At 37.9% G+C, this 25,068-nt stretch overlaps 2 protein-coding genes across 3 annotated transcripts in view; one reads left to right on the plus strand and one right to left on the minus strand.

Annotated features, from left to right (window-relative positions):
• Positions 1-32: 32 nt before the first annotated feature.
• LOC145479191 (N-acetylated-alpha-linked acidic dipeptidase 2-like) lies at positions 33-15,147 on the minus strand. 2 transcript variants are annotated; one of them, XM_081457474.1, is made up of 17 exons: positions 14,807-15,147; positions 10,216-10,492; positions 9,322-9,444; positions 8,034-8,223; positions 7,550-7,646; positions 6,896-6,988; positions 6,525-6,610; positions 5,899-6,018; positions 5,266-5,348; positions 4,665-4,728; positions 4,412-4,479; positions 3,552-3,637; positions 2,883-2,973; positions 2,423-2,675; positions 1,950-2,031; positions 1,343-1,438; positions 33-1,009 (listed from the first exon to the last, which is right to left on the minus strand). In XM_081457474.1, the coding sequence occupies exons 1-17, from the start codon at positions 15,085-15,087 to the stop codon at positions 829-831; spliced, it is 2,271 nt and encodes a 756-aa protein (XP_081313600.1). In that variant the 5' UTR covers positions 15,088-15,147; the 3' UTR covers positions 33-828. The 2 variants fall into 2 exon arrangements, with proteins under 2 accessions (XP_081313600.1, XP_081313601.1); XM_081457475.1 differs by lacking the exon at positions 14,807-15,147 and adding an exon at positions 13,097-14,799.
• A 1,598-nt stretch (positions 15,148-16,745) lies between these two features.
• Positions 16,746-25,068, plus strand: part of LOC145479238 (serine-threonine kinase receptor-associated protein-like) — a 9,326-nt gene continuing 1,003 nt past the window's right edge. Inside the window, exons 1-8 of the mRNA XM_081457545.1 lie at positions 16,746-17,023; positions 18,309-18,444; positions 19,111-19,192; positions 20,178-20,250; positions 20,969-21,068; positions 21,636-21,773; positions 22,851-22,987; positions 23,271-25,068. The exon at positions 23,271-25,068 is cut by the window's right edge and continues 1,003 nt beyond it. Coding sequence (XP_081313671.1) covers positions 16,915-17,023; positions 18,309-18,444; positions 19,111-19,192; positions 20,178-20,250; positions 20,969-21,068; positions 21,636-21,773; positions 22,851-22,987; positions 23,271-23,449 — 954 coding nt within the window. The 5' untranslated portion in view covers positions 16,746-16,914 and the 3' untranslated portion in view covers positions 23,450-25,068. The remainder of the gene's footprint in view (positions 17,024-18,308; positions 18,445-19,110; positions 19,193-20,177; positions 20,251-20,968; positions 21,069-21,635; positions 21,774-22,850; positions 22,988-23,270) is intronic.

Below are 25,068 nucleotides of genomic sequence, written 5' to 3' on the forward strand. Positions count from 1 at the left end.
AATGCCACTTAAAAGAAGTATGACACAACAGCAGCAATACAACGTACGTTTAATTGAGATTTCTGATAAAAATTAAAGCAATCAAATAATCCTGGATCGCAGGGTAATTGAACAAACAGTTTGGATAAATTTTCCATCGGGAATGTTGACAGGAAAAGGTATTATAATTTTACTAAGTTAAACAATCATAAGATAGTGATGAGCTAGTATGGACGGCAGCTACATAAGCGGTGAGAAGAAAGAACAAAATGCGAATAATCGCGATTTTATACATCTTTAACAGGCGTCTAGTTTGCCTTCCTTTTTGTTTGCCGAGTAGTCAGATGTGATAGCCTGGCGATGCTTTTATACGTCAGTAAACGTGCTCATCTTCAAGCAGTTCTCGCCACCTCACTCTTGTCAAAGAGATTCCTCACTATGTTAAAATGCATGCGCAACTAAATAATGACAACGGCCGTCTGTCTGTTTCCTTACTACGTTGAAATGCGTAACTAAATATTCAAAAACGTCTTTTACATCAGTCTTTGAGATGACACGTATTTAAGCCAAAACATGCCTATCACGGACACGACTAACTAACCTTTCTAACAACATACATAGTCACCTTACATGTGTCCTACTAATAAAATGCTTGCTGTTATGATACCTCAATACCAATGTAGCCTACAAAAAAATCGCTAAAAAGACTAAAGTTCTCTTAGAACTTGAAGTCCTTTAAATATACCATATATTATGCTACCTTTTAGAACTCAAAGTTATCAATGATGAACCCAAAACTACCTTAATCTATAAAGAGGCTAACGGGGTGTTGTGAAACATTCTCACAAATCATTCAATAGGGGAGAGTTTCAGTACTTGTGCTGCTGAATTTATGCCATACGCCACAATCGACACTTGCTTCTTGACTTCCTCTCCGGAAACTAATCCCTTTCGTGCGCGATCAATGGCATCCACCACCCCTCCGTACCAGCTGTAGTAAATGTTCGGGCTATGCGTCAAAACCACGTGTCTAAAAATACAGAAATGCTTGCATTAGCCTTCTAAAGTACGAGCAGGCCAGAAGGTTGGTCAATGTGAGGTCACAATGAAACCCTATTGGAAATCAAATGAAAACCCGAGAGTTTCTCGAGCTTACTGGTGTTTGTAATAGGAAAAACAGATAAAAAAGAAAACCTCTTTGTCAAGAAAACCAATATTCAAAAATCAAGGTATATTACTTCTCCCTACGGTAAGACGCGGGGTAACGCCTGTTAAACTGTGTATTTTACTGTGTATTTCACTACCTTTGATAGTAGAAACTGAGCTTCATTTGACTCCGCATATCATTTGTAACACACCTTACCTTTGTAATGGATTGGCCTGTAGAATTGGCTCAAGGTTAATAAAAGCCCGTTCTACGTTAAGCAATCGGGTGTTGATTTTACGAACAACTGCATCACTGAAAAATAATATGCAAATATTTCAATTTTTCAACAATTACTCACGCAAAGATCACAAAACCGTAAATGCAATTCCGTCCAAATCAAATAGCTGGCTGGTATATTGGTTTTGTACTTGAATTCCTGTTACGATTTGAATTTTGATTTGACAATCTCAATATCACAAAAAAAGACAAAAGCAAATAGAGACTAGGCAACCACTTCCCTGACTTCGGCTCATAATCTACTTGTACTGGACATCAGAGATTTTTTTTTGATTTACCATACATGTAGCATGTGACCGCGTATATTTTCACTAAAGACGAAAAAGAAAAACTGGGTTGATTTGTCTTTTCACTGTGGAGACGTTTACGACATAAACCAACTAATTCTTCGAGAAAGCAAGAGACTATAACTAAATCCGGTTTCGTCTTTCTTTATAGGCCAGTCATCAAAAGACAAACCGATACCGATTTATTGTAAACAGGTAGATCTTGAACTGTATGAAAAGGTTGTTAAAAATCTTCTCACTCTTCTTTGTCTGCTCCTTCCACAAAAGCATCAAAAGCTTTGGCTGTGTCTTGGAAGTTTTCTACAGCTTGAACAAGGTAGTCTGCACGAAGAACAAATTAAAACGTTACGCATACTGGTGCTATCCCAAATCTAGTTTGGCGCAGTTCTAAAGATGTTTGGTAAAAAATAAATAAATAAATAAATAACTGCACGTTAAAAGTTATTTCCTATAGCGTTTTAATACGATGTTTCTGGTGCGTGCATATTTTCCTGCTAGATTGTTCTATCTGAGAAATAAAATAAATTTTATTTTATTAAGTTTCGGTTCCTGCAATTTAGACATAGAATAGCACCCTCGAACTACGAAAAAAGGATGCATAATTCGGGATAACCCCATGGCTGTTGCAAAATGTATAGGCAGAAACTGTCCATGTAACCTTACGGGTAGAAACTGATAAAATTATAAACGTAATGAAAAGTTTAAGACATACCCAACTCGTTTTGCCCACCGTAGTTCTTGAAATCAGCTGCGAAGTCTTCCATTATTTTTGTATTGAACACCTTCATGTTATCACCATAGTGCGTTACATTTAATGGCAAAACAACGGCATCAGCCAAGGTCATGGTTATTTGTGTCCAAATCCTTGTAGTCACTTGGTGGTATTTAAACTGGGGGTCAATAAGCGTCGACATCCACCAAAAATTGTCGTGAACTGTGTGGTATAACGGGTTACTGCTGGTTTTCTACAGGAAAAAGAAGGGCTCTCGTTATTAACAATTGTAAAACAGTCAGAACAGGTGAGACTTTTTAAAAAGGCTTGCTCAAAAAAGAAGAAAAGCTAATGCGAACGAGAAATGCCGTCTCCTGTCTGTATTACATTACATGCATTCTTTTTCCTGATAATTTCGCTTCGCGAGCCACAATTATAACAAGAGGTGTTTTAAACTTACACTGTTGTATGTGTAACGAATATCCACAATAGGGATTCCAAGCCGCTGGATAAAGTTGACATAATCACTGCCTGCTCTTGGTTGCTGAAATCTGCCGAGAAAAGACGTCATAAATAAAAAATAAATTGTACTGACAAAAAGACTGCGGACTGCACAACCCTACCCTCATTAATCTAAACAAATAAAAATGTCATAGTAGTACAGCACATAAGTTCGTAAGTGATCCTTTTACACAATGTTTTTTAAACAAATGGTAAACGCCACAGCGTACACTATTGAGTTATGGCGGTAAGGGTCGCACTCGGCTATCGCCTCGTGCGACTCTAGCTACCTGAGTGCTAAGCAAACTCCCCAAGAGCATCCATAACTCAATAGTGTACAGCTGTGTCGTTTACCATTTGTTTTATAACATAACATTGACACATTGGAGCAAAAGGAGTCCTTTTATTGAGCTACATCACATTAGCACACACGTCAGCAGCGTGCACCCATGCGCAAATAGTAGACGAATTAACCAATCAGAGCGCGCGCTTTGCTTTGGTTATGTTATAATTTCTTTTTTTATGTTAATATTATTAATCAATGCTTTTTTAGTTTCACAGTTTGCCCTGCCAACGTTATATAAATGTTACACAAATAAAAATCCACTAACCACCAGTGACTAACTACCTTGGTAAATTCTTGAACCCCAGTCTTGATGGAATTTTTCTGAGCCACTCATCAAAAGCAGTCTCGTTTCCTAAAGGGCTTGGCACCTAACAAAATCAATATATGATATTTAGATTGTAATTGCGATTAATTTGATTTATTGATTGATTTTTGTTTCAGATGTTGTTTGTAATCAAAATGAACGTTCTAAGAATGTTACTTTACACGAACGTTACGTTACATTACGTTACGACATGTCAGTACACGTCACTCAAAACGAACACTACAGAACAACTGGGAAATACTCATTCTTATCTCGAACTGTATGCCCGTCTCCAAGAACTCGCAAACATGGTTTCCAGAGGTAATGTTTGCATTTCCGGTTTTAGTAGCGCGAGTATAGCTCCCCTCGGGGTGGATGCTAATCCATCGCCGGGTCACCCACAGCACTTAATTCGCGGTACCCATTTATACGCCGGGGCGGAAAGAGGCTCTGTGAGAGTGAAAAGTTTCCAGCCCTAGAACACGACTCAGTGTCCCCGACCAGGGCTCGAACCCGGACCGCTCGTTCTAGAGGCATGCGTAATAACTAAGAGGCCACCACGCCTTCTGTTTCCATCCAGTATTTCTAAGGACAGAATATAATATAATACAATACAATGCAATACAATACAATACAATACAATACAATACAATACAATACAATACAATACAATACAATACAATACAATACAATATAATATAATATAATATAATATAATATAATATAATATAATATAATATAATATAATATAATATAATATAATGGTAAAAATTTATACCAAGCCGTATATAAGGATATCAGAGAGCATCTAAACAGTTCAGTGGACTTTAGTACTAACCTTCATTGCTCCTTTGGCCAAAACCCAGTCGAGGAGAGGTGCCGACTTTGCTCGGAAAGAGTAGTTTCCTTGGAAGTAACAGAAACAACTTGGTTAAGTTACTCAAGTAAGAGCACTATTCTAACCCAAAATTTAGCGATTGAATACTGATTATTGATCTAGGTAGTAAAAAGGTGGCTTCTTGTATGGGAAATATAGGTTAAACAGAAATCAAAAAGGCTGCTGAAACCTCTTCTATTTAGTTGGAACTTACCATCAACTGCCATATCTACGTTGAGATAGGCTACAGCACGGGCGGACAACAACCGTGAATATTCCTACAAAGAACAGGACAAAACGAAGCGTAAGTTTCGATTGGCGTTTTCGTAAAATAATGAAAATAACAATAAACTATAGTGAATGCAGAAGCTAGATCGTGATACTCTTAAGAATATATAAATTAAATTAACTTGAAATCGTATGAAAGCAAACAATAACTTAGCCTGTGTGAGCAGACGCCTTTTTTTCGGCTTTCCTTTCACATCCAAAGCCGAAAAAGGGGTCAGCTCTCGCAGGCTGATGACAATTTACTTGGTGGAAAACACCGAAAATCACAATTAATGAAAAAATAGAGAAAGAATCGTCAAGACTGAGTAACGATAAGACAAATGCCGAGCAACGAACCAGAAATATATGGTCTAAATTTGCCAAGGCTAGAATACACATTTCTTTCTTTCTTTCTTTCTTTTTGTATCAACGTGGTGAAGCTTCTTGAACTTAAAGTTAAATGCTAACTTTATAGCTTCGTAGTTAGGACAACAAGTTGCACTAGTTTTGCTATATTATTTATAATGAGACTAAGGCATTTACAGTACCTCCAACCATTCAACTGATCCCATGTACTTTGGTTCCTCCGCCCCCCAGCTTAACAACACTATGGTGCGTTTTGGCTTCCATCCTTAATTTAAAACGAAATATGTGTCAATAAGTGTTTTCCAAATTGAAAATTGTGAGTCAGTGCAAGTAGCCTTAGAACTGCACGCGACATTTCATGTGTTGACATCCAATCTGACTTTACTGCCGCAAAACTGTGATGAAAGTAGTCAGAACAGCAATACGTATTATATTAACAAGTCAATCAGAGCTTGAAGTCACAAAAATGCCTCGCGTAGGAAACGCCCCTTGAAACAGTGGACGTTTATTCCTGATTTGAATCTGATTAGTTGCCCGAACACCATGCACCAAATGGAACATTAGAATTTATCTGATCCATCGAAGTAATAACTTGATTTTCATGTATTCTGATCAAATTAGTCAGTCAAATCTGCAGAGCTAATCTCGTCTGTGCCCGTAACCAAATAAGAACTGGGCAGGTTTTCAGCAACAGATTTAGGTTCGTGTTCTCGCGGCATCCACAGAACCCACCGACGGACATATGGAAATGAATGACGATTTCTTTCTTCACTTTAGCAAACCGGCACAACCCTCGGCATTTAATTGAATTGTACCTTTCTTAAGTTGCTCTCCAATAACTCTGGACAACTCCATCATGGCAGCAGTGCCGCTTGATGCATCTGCAGCACCAAATACCCAAGCATCTCGATGATTACCTAGCAACACGAGTTCATCTACAAAGGGACACAAAGAATGAGAATCTGTATGTGAGAGACCTAACTGAAATATAGTGTTGAACACTTTTCCAACGTAGAAAGGAAATTAGTCATCTGCTTGAAGGCTGCCGATAGCCTTGTATTTACAAACTCTATTTAGTTTGTCGCGTGTATGGAGTTTCAGGGAAAAATCTCAGTATCCACGCCAATTACTATATAATTTCTTTCGTGACTATCAAAAACATTACGCTGTTTTATCAAATGTTCACTTGCCGCCGCATAACATCAACTCTTCCCAGGAAGCGCTCTCGTCTGGCCCCGCAGCGCAGTCGGTTGAACAAGCGTGATCAAATTATATGGGGTTCGTGAGTTTCAATCTCACCTTTGTCAAAGATTTAATATTTTTTCCCATTTATTCCAGTTCTTAGTGGGCTTATTAAAGGAATACAGTGTACTGAAGTTCAGTACTAGCGTAAGTGTTATACGGCTTAATTGGCACTCCCTCGTAGAATGAGAAAGCTTACCAGGATAAGTCGATCCTTTGATTATTCCCATCACGTTGTACACATCTGTCTCGTACAATTCATTGGTAACGTTCAAAAGGACCTCTCTAGTAGAAGGCAAAACAAAGACAATACCTTGAGATGATCAGCGAAGAATTCTATAACGTTTCTGTATCTGGGAATACATGCCGACATAGTTTTTTACCGTCGAGTGTTTATACGGATGTATATATTTTAAATGTTCCGCGCATTATCCCAAAATCAAATGGGCTTGTGCGGGCTCCTGACGGATATTAAAATACTTCAAAACGTGTAAAATAGTCATGTTTATTAAACTTAAACTGTATTACTCCAGATTCACTATTAGATTCTCTTTCTGGCTAGTTACTCACCTGGTATCACTTTCCGCCATCTCTATTCCATATGAGAAGTTCAAACCTCCTTGGAATGATGAATTTGACAGAACCATTTTACGAACCAGAGTTCTAAGTAACATAGTAGCTAAATTACTGATTCATTGAATAATAAAAGAGAGACATTAAACTACAACATCATCTCAACCCCCTCCTTTAGCGATAAAGCATACTGATGCGCGTTAGTTGGGCTAATATGGTCCAATATGACTGTATACGAGTCAGTAGCATACTAAGCAATTCGAGCACTTTTGGATTTTGCTTCTAAAGAAAACTCGACTGTTAAAAAAACACCCGAAGAATTTAGGCTTCATAACAAGTCATATATTTGCTTGAGTTAGAGGTACACGCCGACCGAAATGGGCTGGAGAAGGGGTTAATAGTGAGGAGAGAAGCTTTACGTCTCCTGCGTACTTCTTTCTTCAAATTTGAGAGGAGAAGGAAAGAATAAATATAAAAGAACAAACGGATACAGGATTTTAGAGAAGTGGTTTCGAGATACAGGGCAGGTGGGTCCTGGAGCATCCTCTCCCAGAAAATGTTTAAAATTGAGGTCCTCGGAAATGGGATTTCCGTCATTCTAAGGCCAAGTTAGCGTGTTATAATGCTCCCTAGACTCCCCCCAGTGGTTACCTTAAAAGTGGCTCAGCGTCCTTGTATGATATCGGATGAACTGGGATCTGAGGGAGAAGCTTCTTGGCTTCGTCTTTTGGCAAGCGGTACATCCCCTCTAAAACAAACAGGATTCATGCTTTAAAATCACCTCTGGAACAAGAAATGTCCTCCAACGGAAATATATTTGTCTAAAGGCTCTTGATAAGCTATAGAACATCATGAAGACTTCATTGATCATCGCAGTTATACACACAACCAACAGAATATCAATTAGCATTTATGTCCTAAATTCGAAAACGGCACCAAATTTCTTTGTGGCAGCTGGTGCCTTGTAAGTCTCCACAAGTTACTAACTTAATATCTAGGCTTTATCATGAGCAACAAATAATAGACTATACAGCGTGTTAATTTGCCTGGGATCAGTGCATGCCGCAAGTCAGAGAGAGTAGTCGTGCCGTAAATACCGCGCACAGATTCAGGACTAATGTAGTAATTTTCCTACCAACTGAAGGGTAGCCTGGGGTTTGTGGATCTCCTCTTATTGGAGACGACTTGACGTTTCCACGTTGCACTCCAGTGCTGGGCATCCAGTTATATTTTGGATACACTTTATCAACGCCTTGCTTTGCATAATCTTCGGGATCCATGTAGTATATCGCTCCAATAGCTCCTGCCTTGCGAGCTCGTTTGTTCTATGCGCATGGAAAAGAGTATCATCCAAAAGAATAGGTATATGTTATAGGACTCTAAGCTGGAAGAATTTGAAAGGGAAAATCCAAAAATGGACAAGGGCGAGTTTTGGAAGTCAGAGGAATATTTTGAAGTCATTTATTTACAAGTTGAACCAGGATGTCCTGATTTTGACACTATTCAATTCAAGAGTTAATTTGGACAGGGTGCAAAATTAACAAATAATAGCGCGTGTGCCCGTACAATGATACGATTTGGCGCTGGGGTGATCGTATGAATGCGAGTGCAATTCAGGAGGAATCCACCAGAAGTTCGAGTAACAAGTGGACAAAAACTTTGTACCAAGATTATTTACATCGTACTACAAAATCTTGGCTCACTGTTTTAAATATCTTCTCAAAAGAAATCATTTCTAACAACACCAAATGTCGAAAACAAATTTCGAAGTTCATATGAAACACGTGAAAGTACTGGTGAAATGAAACTGATGATGAAATTTTACCTGCGTTTGCACAATTTCTCTGAACTTCGAAATAAATTTTCTCGAGTTCCTTTGGGAAATTGCCTTTGGTGTTATTTCGCGCAGTTATTTGTTGCTTTGGCTTTTAGAAATTGCAAAAAGGATTTTAGCATACTTAACATTATTCTGCTACGAGATTTTTTTCAACTACGGATTTACACTAAGATTGATATTTGAAAATTCGGACTCTCTTTTGTAAGTTTATGCAGCAAGTGGAAGTGCGAGGTTAATAAACTGGCCCAAAGAGACCAATACTCCCCAGAACGGAACCAAAAGGCTAGTTCTTTAAATATTAAATTATAACATAACCCCTGCTGATAAATTAATGCATCCATTCTCCCACTCTCGCGTGCTAACGTCAACCATCTTTCATGCATGCAATGTCTTATTAAAGCTTTGAAACTTTAGATGGCTCAGGGAGCTAATTCAGAATTCCTCTCTTCATCTTGGAGAAGTTTACCATATCATATAAATGGCGTTTCTCGCTTGCAGGAGAAGAGGCATTGTCTGCAGTTTTCATTGCCTTTTTGTTGCACCCACTTAGCTGCACCCAACTTGGCAGCTCTTCCTTTACACTAACCTTAGAAGACCTTCCAACCTTCCCATATCGAATGATGACAATTTTTCCAGTGCAGTTAACACCAAGTTTTTTGAGTTCAGCAAAGTCCTCATCTCTTCCATAATTAGCGTACACAAGTTTACCCTGTAATTTTCAAAGCAAACAAGACAGTGATCGATAGAACAGTTATTTAAAGTAGACGCTTGGTTTGTAAACTAAGAGATGAAAAAAGAAGGCAATTCGGCAAATAGACGATGATAGACCATTTTACAGTTGTCTGTTTAGTGACCTGGCCTATTTGTGACCTGCTCTTGTTGTGTAAATCAAGTTGATATTATGCTAATTAGTTCGCATTTAAATGAGAAAAACAGAGAGATTTGTATCAAAGCAAGGTCACCTCCAGCCTAACTTGCATTCATAGGCCAGGTAACTAAGCACACAACCGCAAAATGGCCTATTTACAATAACTGCAGAAATTCTCGCGCGCTCATTGGCTAATTTTCATCATGAATAAGCTGACAGACACATGAATTCATAATTTATGCGATGCGTCAACGAGCGAGAGCGAACAATTTGACAATTTGTTCTTGTAATAAAAAAATTGACGTCAGTTTTCGTGCATCTGTCCTGTTATTGGCAATGAATTTCGTCATTACATTGTCAAGGTAGTCTGCGGATCCACTCGGCTATCGCCTCGTTGGTGTTCATAATCATTAGCCCCATTGCAAGTATGTCGATGCATATGCGGAACTAACCACAGATCTGAACAGTGCCAGTCAATAGAAAAATGACCGAGTAATGTTTGTTTCTTAATGCTGGTGACTAGCGAAAATGGAACAAACTGAACCGAACCATGGACATCAGGACAGGGAGTACAGATACGCGAGTTACTGACCGGTAGTAATATACACTGACCTTCACGGATCCAGATGGTGCATAAGCGTTAAACGGTGGAACAACAAGGCTGTTGTTCTCGGAAGGAATAAGAAATGTCTCCTGAGGTGCTGAACGGTGAACCTCTTCAGATCCATTGTACAAAGCTACAACGCCAGGTTTCTTTGGCCTAGACAACATGATGATGTATTTTTTCATTGTGACGTCGATGCCATACTCGGTCCATTTCTCTTGTATGTGTTTTGCCAACACGTAGCTTTCATTAGATCCAGGGAAATGAGGTTCTTTGGTGTAAAACCTGCAATAAGGGTAAGCTGTCAGATTTAAACTCGTGTCTAAAAAAAATCGTCTCGCACTGTCAACTCGACTATTTCATAAGTCGAGTCAAGCCAACTCGCGTCTGTTTGTCATTTGTTACCTTTACTTCCTCTTACTTGTGACTTCCAGTAAGAAGAATGCGCTACAACATAGATGCTGTTATTTACGACATAACCCCCGGTGAGTCGATTCGACTACAAAGTTAGACATTCGACTCACTTGAGGTATATTGGACGACCCTTGAGCATCATTTTCAGCTCTTTTATCATCATTTTCATCAGCTCGAAAACTTTTTTTTTTTCTATCGACGTACGTTTTAGAGCTGTTTTCAATTGTGTCGAAAGTAATCAGGCACTTACTTTGGTTTTAGCTTTACTACGGTTTGAGATTGGCTGGGTAGTCGAAGTGGTAAGTAATTGGTTTGGTTTTGATTTAACGACACTCATTTGAACTGAAATCGCTCTATCAGCCAAACCGACAACAGGTACCTCGCCATTTGTTAGTACGGATCGCGCTGAAAAAAAAAAAAGAAACAAAAACAAAGCCGCCGACAGTTGGGAGTTTGTCAGCAAAGAACAAAATAATATTGACATGAAAGCTAATTTCAGTCTTCCATGATATTATAAAGGCGGGACTTAACCTAAAATTCTGAAAGAAATTCGAAGTTTTGTTTTTTACGAAACTCGATTCTTAAGGTATTGAAGTTTTATTTTGACAAGTACTATTACTGTAAGTTTAAAGCTCGTTTTCTCAAAACGAGTTATTTTCGCCTTCTAGAAAAGATATCTTGAGAGGGATTTATTCAATTGAGCTAAAATTTTCAGGATTTGCTATTTTTAGTACGTTCTGTGGGATAAGCATAGAACTTTTCCATCCAATGCATTCTGTCAAAGTTATGTATCGAAACGTATGCTAGATTTTCTGTATCAGATTTAACTGGTCATCATTTCACGTGCTTTTAACTTTTCAAAAATCTCTATGCTTATCCCAGCAAGCTGTTTGTCTTCTTTTGTAAAATGTAAAAAATTATTCCTTTTGATCAGTTCTAATAGGAGTTTTCTTTTCTCAAGTAAGCCCTGGCATTCTCCCAGCAGGTGGCAGATTTAATCAGCCGGTGTCAGGTTACAATACAGTTATAGGGTACACAAATATTTTTTTCATAATCTTTGCTCCTTGAGCTTTTTAAGAATGTATACTTTGCCAGGGTTTGGAGTTAACTCTTAGCCACGAAAAAATGTTTGAAACATGGTGTGTTTTTAAGTGTTTTTAGGTTGTCCCACCTTAAGATCAGCCATCATGTCGTCCAATGTGATCTTTGTTTTAAACACTGCCGTGTGACTAAACTTACCCTAATGACCAAACAAGATCTAGACGAACTGCTCATGATCTAAGGATCAACTTAAAGAACTCAGCATAGAACGAAAATGAGATTTCATTTTTTTTTTTTTTTTTTGCTACCACTGTAATATGTTCACACCCTCTTTGAGCAGAGAATATTTACCTGGGAAAGCTGTATTCAGGCTACGCGGTTATCATCCAAGCTTATTATATGGCTGTGTCTCACAAGGACTGGGAACTACCGAATTCACGAATTTGATTGGCTGAAATCGATATTGACCGTGGTCTAGATTTTCCCATCTAGACCAGCATTCAGACCGGTATCATTTTGCGTTGAAAAAGTAGCAAACTAAAATACAAAAATGTTCACCATTTTCTTTTATTTTCTTCTCAATCATTTATGGAAGTGTCAAAAAGCCTGATAACAAAAAAAAATAGAGAGGACGAGCAAATTTCGGCAGGTTTAAGTCAAGCTCATCGCCGTTCGCAAGCAAAATGTCAGCTAGTACAAACCAGTTACATTAAACGAATTAAAGTTTTCTTCTTTGCCATATAATAAACATCTCATTAACCGAGCTAAGTCGGTCTGTATGGGAGAATCTTGACCTCGGTCGTGTGTACAGACCTCACTGCCTTCGGTCTGTACTCACGAACTCGGTCAAGATTCTCCCATACAGACCTCCCGCTCGGTTAATAAGAGCTAAGTATTTTGTTACCTCTTGTTATTTACTTGTCACTAGCGGGACAAGGCAAGTAAGCATTTTACAGTTTACTTGCTGTTTTCTACAGTATCAGATTTCGCATAAAGGAGCCTGTATTATTTTGAGCTTCGCATCGTAGAAATTGACGAGAAAACTAGTTTACTTTTACCAATGCAGGTACGGAAATCGGTCAGATTTTTCAGAATTACCCAGAAACCCAGGAAAGGGGACTTAAAGGAGTTACTGAAAAATCTAAAACATTTCCTGCGTAACATGGTTCCTAGGCCTGACCCCTCTAGAATCTTACACCTTCGGCGCTCATCGTTTCGGAAATCGGTCACCGTTTGTCCTAGATCCGCGCCTGCTGACTGCGTTTCCGGAGCTTTCGCTGCCTATAAAGTAAATTGCTATAAACAGGGTTTAAATTTATCGAAAATATATGCATTCTATGTCTTCACACAGCTCAGGCAATGATCCCGACCATAGTTAATATGTCCCGACTAATTCTATAATCATTCGTTTAGCAGCTACACAGCTCCACTCACTTCAAGTTGTCTCTCAGCTCCTCCGTGGAGACCATTTCGACAGCATCCTTGTAGATCTGATCGAGTTGTTTTTGGGTTTTTGGCGTTTTGGTATCGCCATTGTCTTCACAGCTCTTTGCAGAATTCCGTCCGATAAAGTAACCGGCAACTATGCCGATCCCGGCAAATGCAAGGAGGCTTAACACGATTAGCACGATAATACAGCAGCGGCGCTTTGGAGAAGTATAACCACCCGCTCCTTTCTCTTCTACCATCAACATCTTGAAAGATGCTCCGATGAAAATGAGTCTTTCTGGTTGATCTATTTTAGTTAACCAATGACTCTCATCAATGTTTTTCTAACGATGTTGTTGCGAATTGCAGACCAATCGTTAACAAGATATAATATTTCAGGAGCGATTATTTGTCACCAGGGCCGGGTCGCACTAGAACGAATTCAAATATTTCCAATTTTTGGCGATGAAAAAAATTGGCAAAAATTTCTCAAGTTCCAAATTTTGGCAGTGGTCGCATTAGACCAACATGTTGGAACCAAAACGTTCCTGATTGAAATATACGTCATAAGATCTATACTTCTCAATTAACTCTTCGCAGATTTTTCTTTACGCTGCATGTTCTTGACTCTCCGCTCTACAACAACTCGTGATTTTCGGCCCATTAATTGGACGTGCAGTTTTCCTGGGCTTGCGTTTGTGTTGTTGGGGGTTATAAATCACTATGTAAATAGTTCATCCCTGAACTGAAAACAATACCGTTTTGTTTCTGAGGAAACGAAACAAAAATATGATAGTTAAATGGTTAAAAAAGCAAAATTGTTTGCTCTGCCAAAATTTGGAAGCCTCCGAGGCAGCACTTAGGCTTCTTTGAAGAATTTGGCAAGTTTTTGAAACTGGGGGTCGCATTTTTTTTACGCTACTTGTTGCCAGATTTATTACTTATACAAAAAAAAGTTGGCTCTAGTGCGACCCGGGCTTTGGAACGTGTACACACAAACGTAGATGCTGTCATGTCTACCACGTCACTAGACCTAGTAACACGGTTAAATTTACCAAAATCAATTCCATACGCGCGTGAACTTCGAAAAGCGGTACATTTACAGCTTGTTATTTATTTTACTGAGTGAAGGGTGAACAACTCCCCAGGCACCTCTTCCTTTATAACAATATAAGGGGTTGGAGTCCAGTGGGCGTTTGCAAGGCCGGTTGCGCCTCCTAAATATAAAACCATCAAGGTCACGCACTCCCTGTTTCTCGCCTTTCGCCACATTACGCAATTGGGCCTGGAAACGAGGCAGAAGACCTCCCAGTTACCTCATTTGTATAAATGCCTGACAGGTATCAGGGCATTCTGCCAGATTTATTAGCCTCATTTTACTGCGTGCCTGAATGTTAGTGCCTCATTGGATATTCCAGTGGCTCGTCACACATGAAGAGCCAAATTTGTGTCCGCGTACGTTACTCATTCATTGAACTCCCATCAACTTGGCCCATGTCCCACGAAAGTAGAATAAAGTCCCAAGAGTCCTTTCTTCGAGCACTCCGTTACGATACAGCGAAATCAGTTTGAGTTTAAAGGGAAATACGCTGTCATCAGCCTAGTCCCTCTCGATCGACCAACGTTGTAGCGAGACGTCAAGCTGACTCCAAAATTTGACAGTACAGTACCAAAATATATTACAAAATATGTCGTAGACAAATTTAAATTACTTACTTTAGAAGGTCTCTGAGTTTTTCTGTGGAGACCATGTCGACAGCATCCTTGCGAATTTTTGTTGAATCTATGTGGCTGCTTTGCGAAGGAGTTGGCTGTAGCCTGGCTTTACAGCTACTCCCAGCCTTTCTTCCAATGAAGTACCCCATGACTATTCCAATAGCTAAGAACAGAATAATGCAAGTTACGACTACTATGACCAATAAACATCGGCCCCGGCGATGCTTTGGAGAAAACCTTTCCGTCGGCATGGATTCTTTTTCAGCTCCTTCGAGAATCATCGTAGTTCACCGCAGCAGAATTTAGCAAGAGTAAAGACGATCAACAACTATAATGAAAGAAAAACAGTTCAAACTTTTGTATTACTATTTAAAGAATTAGAATGACACTACCGGTGTGTCCAGTTAGATTTTGCAAGTTAATTGACGCGTATTCGACCCGTATAGCTCACATCAATCAAGTCGATAGCTAATTGCGGTAAAAATCAATACAAAGTCCCTGAAAGCTGACGTTCAGTTCCGTGCTGTGCTAAAAGATTCTAATGCACTTGACTGAAACAAACAAGCTCCTAGACGTGAATTGTTTTAGTTAAGTACACAGAGCGACAAAGCCCTATTTGCATCTTATCATGTAAAATAATTGTTCGTGGCTGGTTGTTCAATTATTTTAAAAACATGGCCTTATTTGTCTCTAGAAAGATTTTGGTATAAAGAAGATCAGTTAACAAAGATTTGCACTGTAACTCAGTAACCCCTCGTGAATAATAACTGTTGGATGTACGTCTGAAAAAATCGTCTTTGCTCACTGAAAGAGATCGCTGTCGGTTTGTGAACCGAGTCCCGGGGTTCAGTGTATTCTGGTTTCCGCCAGGACGACAGATTCTTAAGAGGATGTGAAAACAGTTGTGACAGACAGAATTAAAATTTAGTGTGGGCCCAGGTTTTAGAGGGTTCAGTTTTGGTAGTTTATCAGCGCTTTAAAAAATAACGTTCATTACCTTTGCTAGCAAAGAATGGACCATAAACAAAGAAAGAACTTAAGGTAAAAAAAGAAAAAAATTGAAACAAGAAATGTCCAAGCTGTCAAACGTGAATAAACAACAGTTATAGCGATATTGGCCGATCAGTACGTTGCCCAAAAGTCCATTATGGACATTATGGATATACTACAAGAAACTCTGCGGTAGTGTAGCTGCTCTCGTAAGCTTGTATTCCTATTTGTCGTCATTGCAGAAGCTTTTATTGTTTTGGGGCTAGGGGAATTGTTTCTGTTGTTTCTTCTATTGTCCACTCAAAGTTCATTATGTGAGACCTTACGAGAGCTGCTACATGACCCAAAATCTTTTGCGTTCACCCAATTCAACCGACAGCGTGAAACACTGAACTGTATTGATCTGTGTTGTCTAGATAGCAGAATCCCTGTAGGGAGGAACACCCCTTCAATTAGCTAGTAATTTTCCACTATAAATGGCTTGCGCAGGTGAACGTCTTGGCAAAAATTTTGCTGTTTAAATCTGGAAAAGAACCTGCTGTCTAACTGGCTTGTTACAGAGAGTGGGAAACCTCAGGGCTCTCTCCTCAAACCCAGCCCCGCGACGGCTCAGCACTAGTGCTTGTCTCACCATTTCAGTGGGGCCGAGCAGTGATGCGAGCTTTTTACCAGGATACCAGGTCCACGCTTTAAACTGCCACATTTGTTAAGTCTCCAACATTTTTATGCCTATAATGTTAGTATATTTTGCGAAACTACATTAACCTTCGACATAAGTCACTGTTCAAATGATCATGTTTTGCGCACAGTTTTGTTATCTCTCATCTCGCGGAATCCCCGACGTTCCTTGTAAACACAGATTTTATTTTTCTGTTCCGTGACAGGCTGTTTCCGCAAGTAATCTCAATAGATCATGAGCGTACCTGAAAATAAAAACTAATTAAATGACATCTCATTTTCAGCTGACGCTTGACATCTCCTTTCGCGAAGTCCTGGGCACGATAAGCGACGGCGATACTAGGAATCAGCGTTCATTTTCTTCGTGACAATTTCCATTTTCCGGTCTTCTAGTAGGATTTTTCATTTTAACAGTGTTAATTTTCTTCAAGGTAGGAAACATGGCTAGACAAATACCCCTAACATGTAGCGGACACACAAGACCAGTGGTTCATCTCTCTTTTTCTGATATAACTCCGTACGGATACTTCCTTATTAGCGCGTGTAAAGGTAAGAAGGATAGCCGGCCTAAGCTTAGGTGTCTCTGTAGTTTTGCGTCATTTTCCTCGACTGTCTCTATTGTATATCCTCTCTGATAAAACACTGGTCTTTTTATATGGTCTTGACAAAGCGTCATTGTATTTCACGGAGTGAGTAGAACGCATTTGGTTTTTAGGGAAGGGAATAGTCCTATCTTCTGGATCGCGCGCACTCCAGACATGTTAAAACATTCGATTTCGAAAGAAACTCGCGATCGCTCCTTGTAGCACTGAGATTTCTTCATAGCATGATTCTTAGTTCTGAGAAATTTGCACCCCGTTCACGAACAGAAATCAACCACAGAATGCTTGCAAGTGGATACGCAAAAGTATAAATGCCGTATTTTTCACGAATGCAGGCGTCTTCGATAAACGCCGGTCGTTTGACAGGCAGTTATCAATATTTCGAAGTACAACCGATTGATTGCATGCCTGTGAAAAGAAGAATCTCTCTTTGTAACTATGGTAGATGGTGTTGCCAGCCAGTTTGGCAATGAATTGCTTCAGTGTACTGATCACCCATATCAGTTTGGCGATTTTTGTGGAGGAGTTTAACTGTCTGAGATTTTTGGAATTATTTAATTTGTTATTGTTGCCTGCGAGATTTAAATGCAGCTGATTTTTTTCAGTGGAAAGCTCTCTTTTTCCACAAGGGGGAGGGACTTTTGTTCTCTCCTTTGTGTATTGATCAAATGAAAACATTAAATTTTCCCCCCTTCCCCGTGGGCATACCCAGCTGTGTCTGTGTTTGATACTGTGGTGGGGCATTTGACATCATACAGGAGGGGTAGAGGGGGATTTGAAAAAATTACCTTGTAATATGTTAAGCTAGAAAACATCAAACGAAAACAATGTTGTGACTCTCCAAAGAAGGCCTTGTTAAACATTGTGTTGTATTTGAAGGTAAATGTAAGCCTTTTTGGTTTTTGCTTGTGTATCCTACTCGTTAAGGGGCATTTGATCACTTAGTATGACCTTAAGGTGGTGTACTTTCCTAGTGGTTGGGAATTTGAACCACTGAAAATTCAAGATGTGTAATACCGGGGGAGCAGGGGGTGCACAGGTAGGAGTTTTGAATTGACTGGTAAATTATGTAGATATGTATGACACACAAATGACCAATGGTGTCTTAATACATATTGGGATGTTTATGGTTAAATGACTTGGATGAAAAGATCAAATAGACATGATTGTAAATATCATAATCATTTGCTGATATTGTAATCATTCAACTGAGTTATGTGTGGTTTCTGTAGATGGCAAACCTATGTTACGACAAGGTGATACAGGAGACTGGATTGGTACATTTGAGGGGCACAAAGGAGCAGTGTGGAGTGCAACGTTGACTGGAGATGCTGCAAAGGCTGCCACTGGAGCTGCAGACTTTACAGCGTATGTGGACATGTGTGGAGAGAATGGGGAATTGCATTTTATCAATTTTATGTGAATTAATTTTATTGTTATGGCTCGTCCTTCATGTCAACATCATTATCATCACCACCACCACCGCTATCATCATTTCTTGTTACACTGGTATTCATACAAGACAAGGCAAAATTTACTTAATAATTATAACAGTTGGCTAAATTGAAATAATTGTTAGAGAACACATTTGTTAAATAAATATTTGTACAGTCGAAAAAAAAAAGGCGCAGTATAAATTAATAAATTACTATTATTATTATTATTATTATTATTATTATTATTATTACTGAACTCTCAGGAACTGTGAACTCTCAGAGGAAACAAAAAATAGTTTGAAATAGTTGGGATTTGAAATAGCCGAGAGTAAATGACTGAAGGGCAAATCCAACAAAAATGGTTTTGAATTCAAAATAATGGAGAATTTGAAATAACTGAGTTGGAATTAGTGGGGTCGAACTGTATTTTTACATTTAAACCAAGGTGTGAGTCATATCTAATGAGCTGGTCATTCAATCAAGCAAGTTGTCATTTCTGAATGTATCCGTCAATCAGTTGCGTACTAGTTGGTCAGTTGGCTGCTTGGTTGACCCTGTATCTAACAGATGGAAATTAATGATTCTTTTCTAACTGTAGGAAAGTTTGGGATGCCCTTACAGGAGATGAAGTGAGGAGTTTACCACATAAACATATCGTTAAAATTGTGGATTTTTCTCCAGTAAGTATTTTGATATATGATTTTTAATAACAACATCATTGATACATGAAAATGACTGTGAATACTTGTACATAAATTAAGGGCCCATTAACTGATTCATGCATGCGCTTGCGTGTGTTGCTAGGGAGGTGAAATTTCTCTTCCGGTTGCTTACGTCAGCCTGAGGACGGAAAATAATAACAACTCAAAAACTTGCAAATTCGCGTACATTTTAGAACTTTTTCTATGCATTTCACAAAATACAAAGCAAAAAAAGTATAAGCAAAGACAAAATAAGAGAAAGACAGATAAACAAGAGCAATAGAAAGAGAAAAACTAACTCCATGTGGCTTTGTTTGATCTTACCGAAGTGCGCTGGTAGTGTAAATTGCGCATGCGCTGATAGGGTAACTTCCAATATCTATCAGGCACATTTCCGGTTTCTTTAAATGCTAAAGGAAACACGGTTTTTCATTAAATCCAGCCTTTTTCGACAAATTTCGATTACAGCCAATGTTGGAAACATAGCTATGCATTCCTTTTTCGAAATCATGCTTTTTTCAGAGAATTACAAATTTTTCAATAGTTTGAAATGCTTTCAAAATCTGACCTTTTAGAAATGAAACAAAATCGATGCATAGCATAATGAGGATTTAAATTAAAATATTAAATCAATGAAAAAAATCCCGATAAAGTAATTTGCCTGAGAGCCTTTTTTTTGTATTAGTCACATGACCATGGACGTGGCCTGATGATGTCATCACTAGTGTTACTGATCATGAAAAAGTTAAAACACATGAAATAACTCTGAACTAACTAAAAATGATGTAGTTATATGAGAATAAATTTTCCTTAGCAACAGCTCGAAAAGATCAGTTAATGGGCCCTTAAGTCAGTGGCTAACTAAGTTAACAGACATTTAGAGATCTGCATATATATTTTCAGTGGAGCTGTTTGATTTAGATTACTGTTAATATTTCAAGGATGTTAACTTTGTTTTTGTTAGGATGGTGAGAGGCTCCTTACAGCAAGTAATGAAAAGCTTATGAGAATATTTGATCTTCAAAGTGATAATGCAGGTAAGTTTGTTTCCTTTTATCAGTTAAGCAGCACTTAATTAAACAGATAATTAATTACAAACGTATTTCTGATGGTTTACATGAAATATTGTGCAGACTGACATCTGGTTCAAAGTTAGATATATCAGATTTTAAGAAATGTTGTGCTGCATGAGAGGGAGCAAAGAAATATTTTCTTGGTTTTAGTTGTCAAAAAAAGGTAAAAACGGCTGTGTCTGGTGCCCATTTAAGTGTAGAAAGAAATTAGATTTGACACCTATGCCACTGTACATGTACTGGCTTTGCTGGATCATTCCTACTATTTCTTTACTGTTTGTAAAACTAATGGCAGAAATATGTAAGACCGAACTTTTGATTAGTATAAAAGAGGTTATCACAGGTTTCCTAACTTCATAATTATTTTGTTAGTCACACAATTAACAAAATTGTATGAATTGAACCTTGTGTCATATAAAATTCAAGTGGTAATCAGACACTTAATTTCAAAATGGTTACACACTAAGGGTTTGCCCGTTTCTGTAAAATGCTCCACCCAGTCCAGTAATTGTTACCATAATTGGTATGCAGCTAGTGATTTGAGAATGAGCTCATTGACATGAAAGGTCAAATAGCTGCTAATTTTGTGTAAATATCTTTAGTTAGCTGCTTTGAACAAATATTTATTTTTCATTTGTCATTTCATTGTGAATTCAAGACAATGTATTTTAACATTTCTTAGAACCTGACTTGTTAAAAGGCTATACAGTTAATATCAGGGCTGCTTTGTGGAGTAAAGATGGCAAGTTTGTTTATAGTGGAGGAGAGGATAAAGCCATGAGGTAAATGTATGTAAAAGCTGAAAGTATCGAACTAATTAAAAACTTTTTAATTTGGTGACTTCACTCATGGCCTGGCACTTTACTTGGGATTCTGTAGCATAAATTGGCTTCAGGAGTATTGAAAATGACACTCGCTAACCCATTACAGTTTACTCCTCAGTAGTATTCTGTCAGGTTGTCACAACACTTTGCCAATACCCATTTATGCACTTTTTTCCAAACAATGCCAGCAGGGGCAAAAATAATACCCTATATGAGAATCAAGAACCTCAAAAACCATACTCTATCCCATGGGACACACCTATCTAGCCCATATGAGGCCTCCCCCCCTTTTGGGAGGGGGCAGGGGGTGCTATGAAGTTACCTAAAAGCAGTGACAAGAACACTTTGTCTTGACAACTGTTAGCTTCCCCATTCATTGTTATCTTAATTTTGGCTCATTTTGTGACAGGTTCCTCACAATTATATTCTGGAGATCCCGTAAGTTTTATATATCTATAGCAATCAAATCAAGTACCAGATGAGATCTTTTATTCAGTATTATACAAACTTCTCTTTTTATTGTAGGATTTGGGATACAAGAACTATGGGTGAAGTAAAGAAAGTTGATATACCACAGAGTGCCACAAGTATGCTTTTATGCAAGGATGACAATTTACTGATTGTCACTTATGCTAGAACTATCTCATTTTGGGATGCTGAAAGGTAAGGGGAAATGCTAATTTAGTTTAATTCTCACTGGCTGAACTAGAGAACATGTGTGCTAGTTCATGTAATCCAGTGTACTTGCATTTTCTATTTCTTTTTTAAAATTTTGCGGGAAAAAAAAACCACTTTAGTTAGTGTTTACTTTTGATTGATTATCAAAATGTAATTGATTTCTCTTTGCTTGTGCACCACTACATCATCAGCTTGCGCTATTTCTATGTTTCTATCAAGTTATAGAAACAAGTTATTTCAAACTAATCAGCACGCATGTTTTCTTTGGGCTATTTTCTAAACAAAGTTTTTGCTACTTACAGTAATGTTTCTCTCATTGCCCACCACTTTGTCAGGTTGCTCACCTGCATGTTTATATAGAATTACCTATGAAGTTGCTTGATTAAACCCTCACAGTGGATTTCCAAGAAATAATGAATTATTAAAACCCTCGTTTAGCCTGAATAAACTGCCTAGTCAAATATACACCGTGTCCACCAAGCCAAGTTTGAAATAATAATGGAAATAGAGCAGTGTTCTTACTAAAAGTACTGTAAGTTGCATTTGTGTGGCAGACTTGTGAGAACATCATCTAGATTTAAGCATCTATAGACTAGAACTTTTTCCGTGTTTACATAAGGTCGTCTATTACACACAAGGGGGATGGGAGATTTCAAGACAGTTCTACAAACCAGAGTCGCAGTCAAGGGTTTGCATAACTTTTGACTATTCTCCCAACCCCCCAAGTGTTGAGATGAGGCTGTGACAACATAGAAAAACTTCCCCCATTGCTTTCAAAATACAATATTTCTCAAAACACAGAAAGGTAACCATGTTACTTATAATAAGGTACTCTCATCTAAACACACCTATCGACCAATGAGGGCATGCATAGTGTCTAAGATATTTTATAAATAATTATATAATGCAGTTTTATATTGATTTTGCATATAGAAGAGATGCTTAGCTGACATTTGCGTTGTACTTGAGGTGTAAATCCTAGGTGCTGATTTCTTGTCTTGACTTAGACTGCACTTTGGTGTTATTTCTTGGCACATTTAATTTGATTAAGTTTTTGTTTAGAATGGAACCTATAAAGTCATTTGAGGCCCCAACACCAATATTTTCAGCTTCACTCCACCCGAGCAAGTCTTGTTTTGTAGCTGGAGGAGATGATTTCAAACTTTACAAGTTTGATTATGGAGATGGAAAAGAACTAGGTAAATTGATATGTATCATGTTTTATGTTTTCAAAATTAGCCTGCAGAGAGAACAAACAGACTGAGATATTGGTACTGTGTCGGCTGACATGTTGTTAGTGTGTTACTCAATGCATTGATGGTGTGTAGGCTGGTGTATTGGAAGTATGTTGGCCGACACATTGCTAGTGTCTCAGCTGATACGTCAGTAGAAATTATGTTTACCTAAGTTATTGATTTAGTAAAGCTGGTGAGGCATCACACTTACTGAAATGAGCTTCATCAAGTGAGATATTTTTTTTAGAATCATACAAAGGACATTTTGGCCCTGTCCACTGTGTAAGGTATTCTCCAGATGGTGAGCTGTACGCATCGGGATCTGAAGATGGAACACTGAGACTTTGGCAACACACTGTTGGCAAAACTTATGGACTGTGGCGGGCTGTTAACAATGGTGTTGCCACAGATGCAGCAAATTCATGATAACTTATTTATCATTGCAGTACCATAAATTACTTATTGTAATAATGACATCTGCAGTGCCAAAAACAAAATACCATTTTTTTCTAGTTAAGTGTAACTAATATGATTCCAAACAGTATATTTCTAGCAGAACATGTTAGAAAGAAAAGTTTTTGTCACAAACATATTACTTTCTGGTTTCTTGAAATATTCAAGACATGAAAAAAAAGTCCTTGGCTATGTGGTTTTATGTACATCTACATAATATGTTTTGGCTACAAGTGAGAACTTGTATGTTGACATCAGGATTATAGTGTAAATCATACTGGATGATGTATTTCACAAGTTTACAACTTCCAACCCTGCTGAGTAAGAACTGTCCAGAGAAGGAAAATGAAATTTCTGGTTCATTGTTATACATTAAGCAGATATTTATGTTTTCTATAATGTCTTGCAATGTAATGTATATAACATCTTCTGGTCAAAATAATGATATATACAACTGATCATATTATTATATTTATTGCAAGCACATCCAATATCCTAACAAGCACTATAATATATAGTAATAAAAAAATGTATGTAGACCAGTGAACCTTGATTGGGCCCTTCAGAGGTAAAAAGGACAAAAGACTGCTGGGTAGATGAATAGGCAAAGCTGAGAGGGGAGTAAAAAAAAAAAAACTGGTTCTCATCTACTTGCAATCATTCTTTTTATCATCCTCCAACAAAAAGAACCTGTTGATAGGCTAGGAGACCAGCATGGAGGATTGTATATTGACTGTGAGGCTTTCAATATAATGTACAGTAAACTAAACTGCAAGTCTCAAGGTCAGCGTTGAAATTCTCCTTGAGTTAGTTTGGTTACAAGTCAACTGAGATCTCTTTCATGAGATTTTATTTTAAACTCCCTTCACCTGCTAGTTAGTATTTGGAATTTGTCACATGAGAGTAAAAGCAAAGGTTACAATTAAAATAGCTGTTTGTAGCAGATTACGTGGATAAGGTAACAACACATATTTTGATCTAAGAATATATAACATAAGAATTAACCACATTCTGTTTTGTTAGTAGATTTCAACTGTAAATACATACAACTGTAACTTTTGTTTTCTATCTTTTATACACACTATCTTTGAGTGCTTGCCATTTTTTTATACATATTGTTTTCAGATACCCAGATACCAATAGTATCACTATGATAATTGAAAAAGTGTGAACACTTAATGTTTACCTTTCATGTTTATGTGCCATGACCATTCACAAATCAGATCAAACCACATGTACAATAATTTATTACAATTTTGTAGGGTCTTTTCATTGGTTTTCCCTTGTGGTACAAATATGTACTGTTAAATGTTTACCATGCCCATCCAAAGTAAATAAGTTCTTAAGGTTTACTTACATGTTGAATTTCAATGTTTTCTGGACGTGTTTTGGCAATATAAATCTTAACTTTCAACTTATAATATTAGGAACAAAACTTGTCTCTGTGGCCACTCAGGGTGGAAATATTTTCTTGTACAACTTATTTTTTATGATAACTGCAGAAATTCTTGCACGCTCATTGGCTAATTTTCATTGCCAATAAGCAGACAGACACATGAATTTATAGTTTATGTGATGCGTCAATGAGCGAG

The sequence above is a fragment of the Orbicella franksi genome, chromosome 2 (genome assembly GCF_964199315.1).
Source record: "Orbicella franksi chromosome 2, jaOrbFran1.1, whole genome shotgun sequence".
In the NCBI taxonomy this organism is placed as follows: Eukaryota; Metazoa; Cnidaria; class Anthozoa; order Scleractinia; family Merulinidae; genus Orbicella; species Orbicella franksi.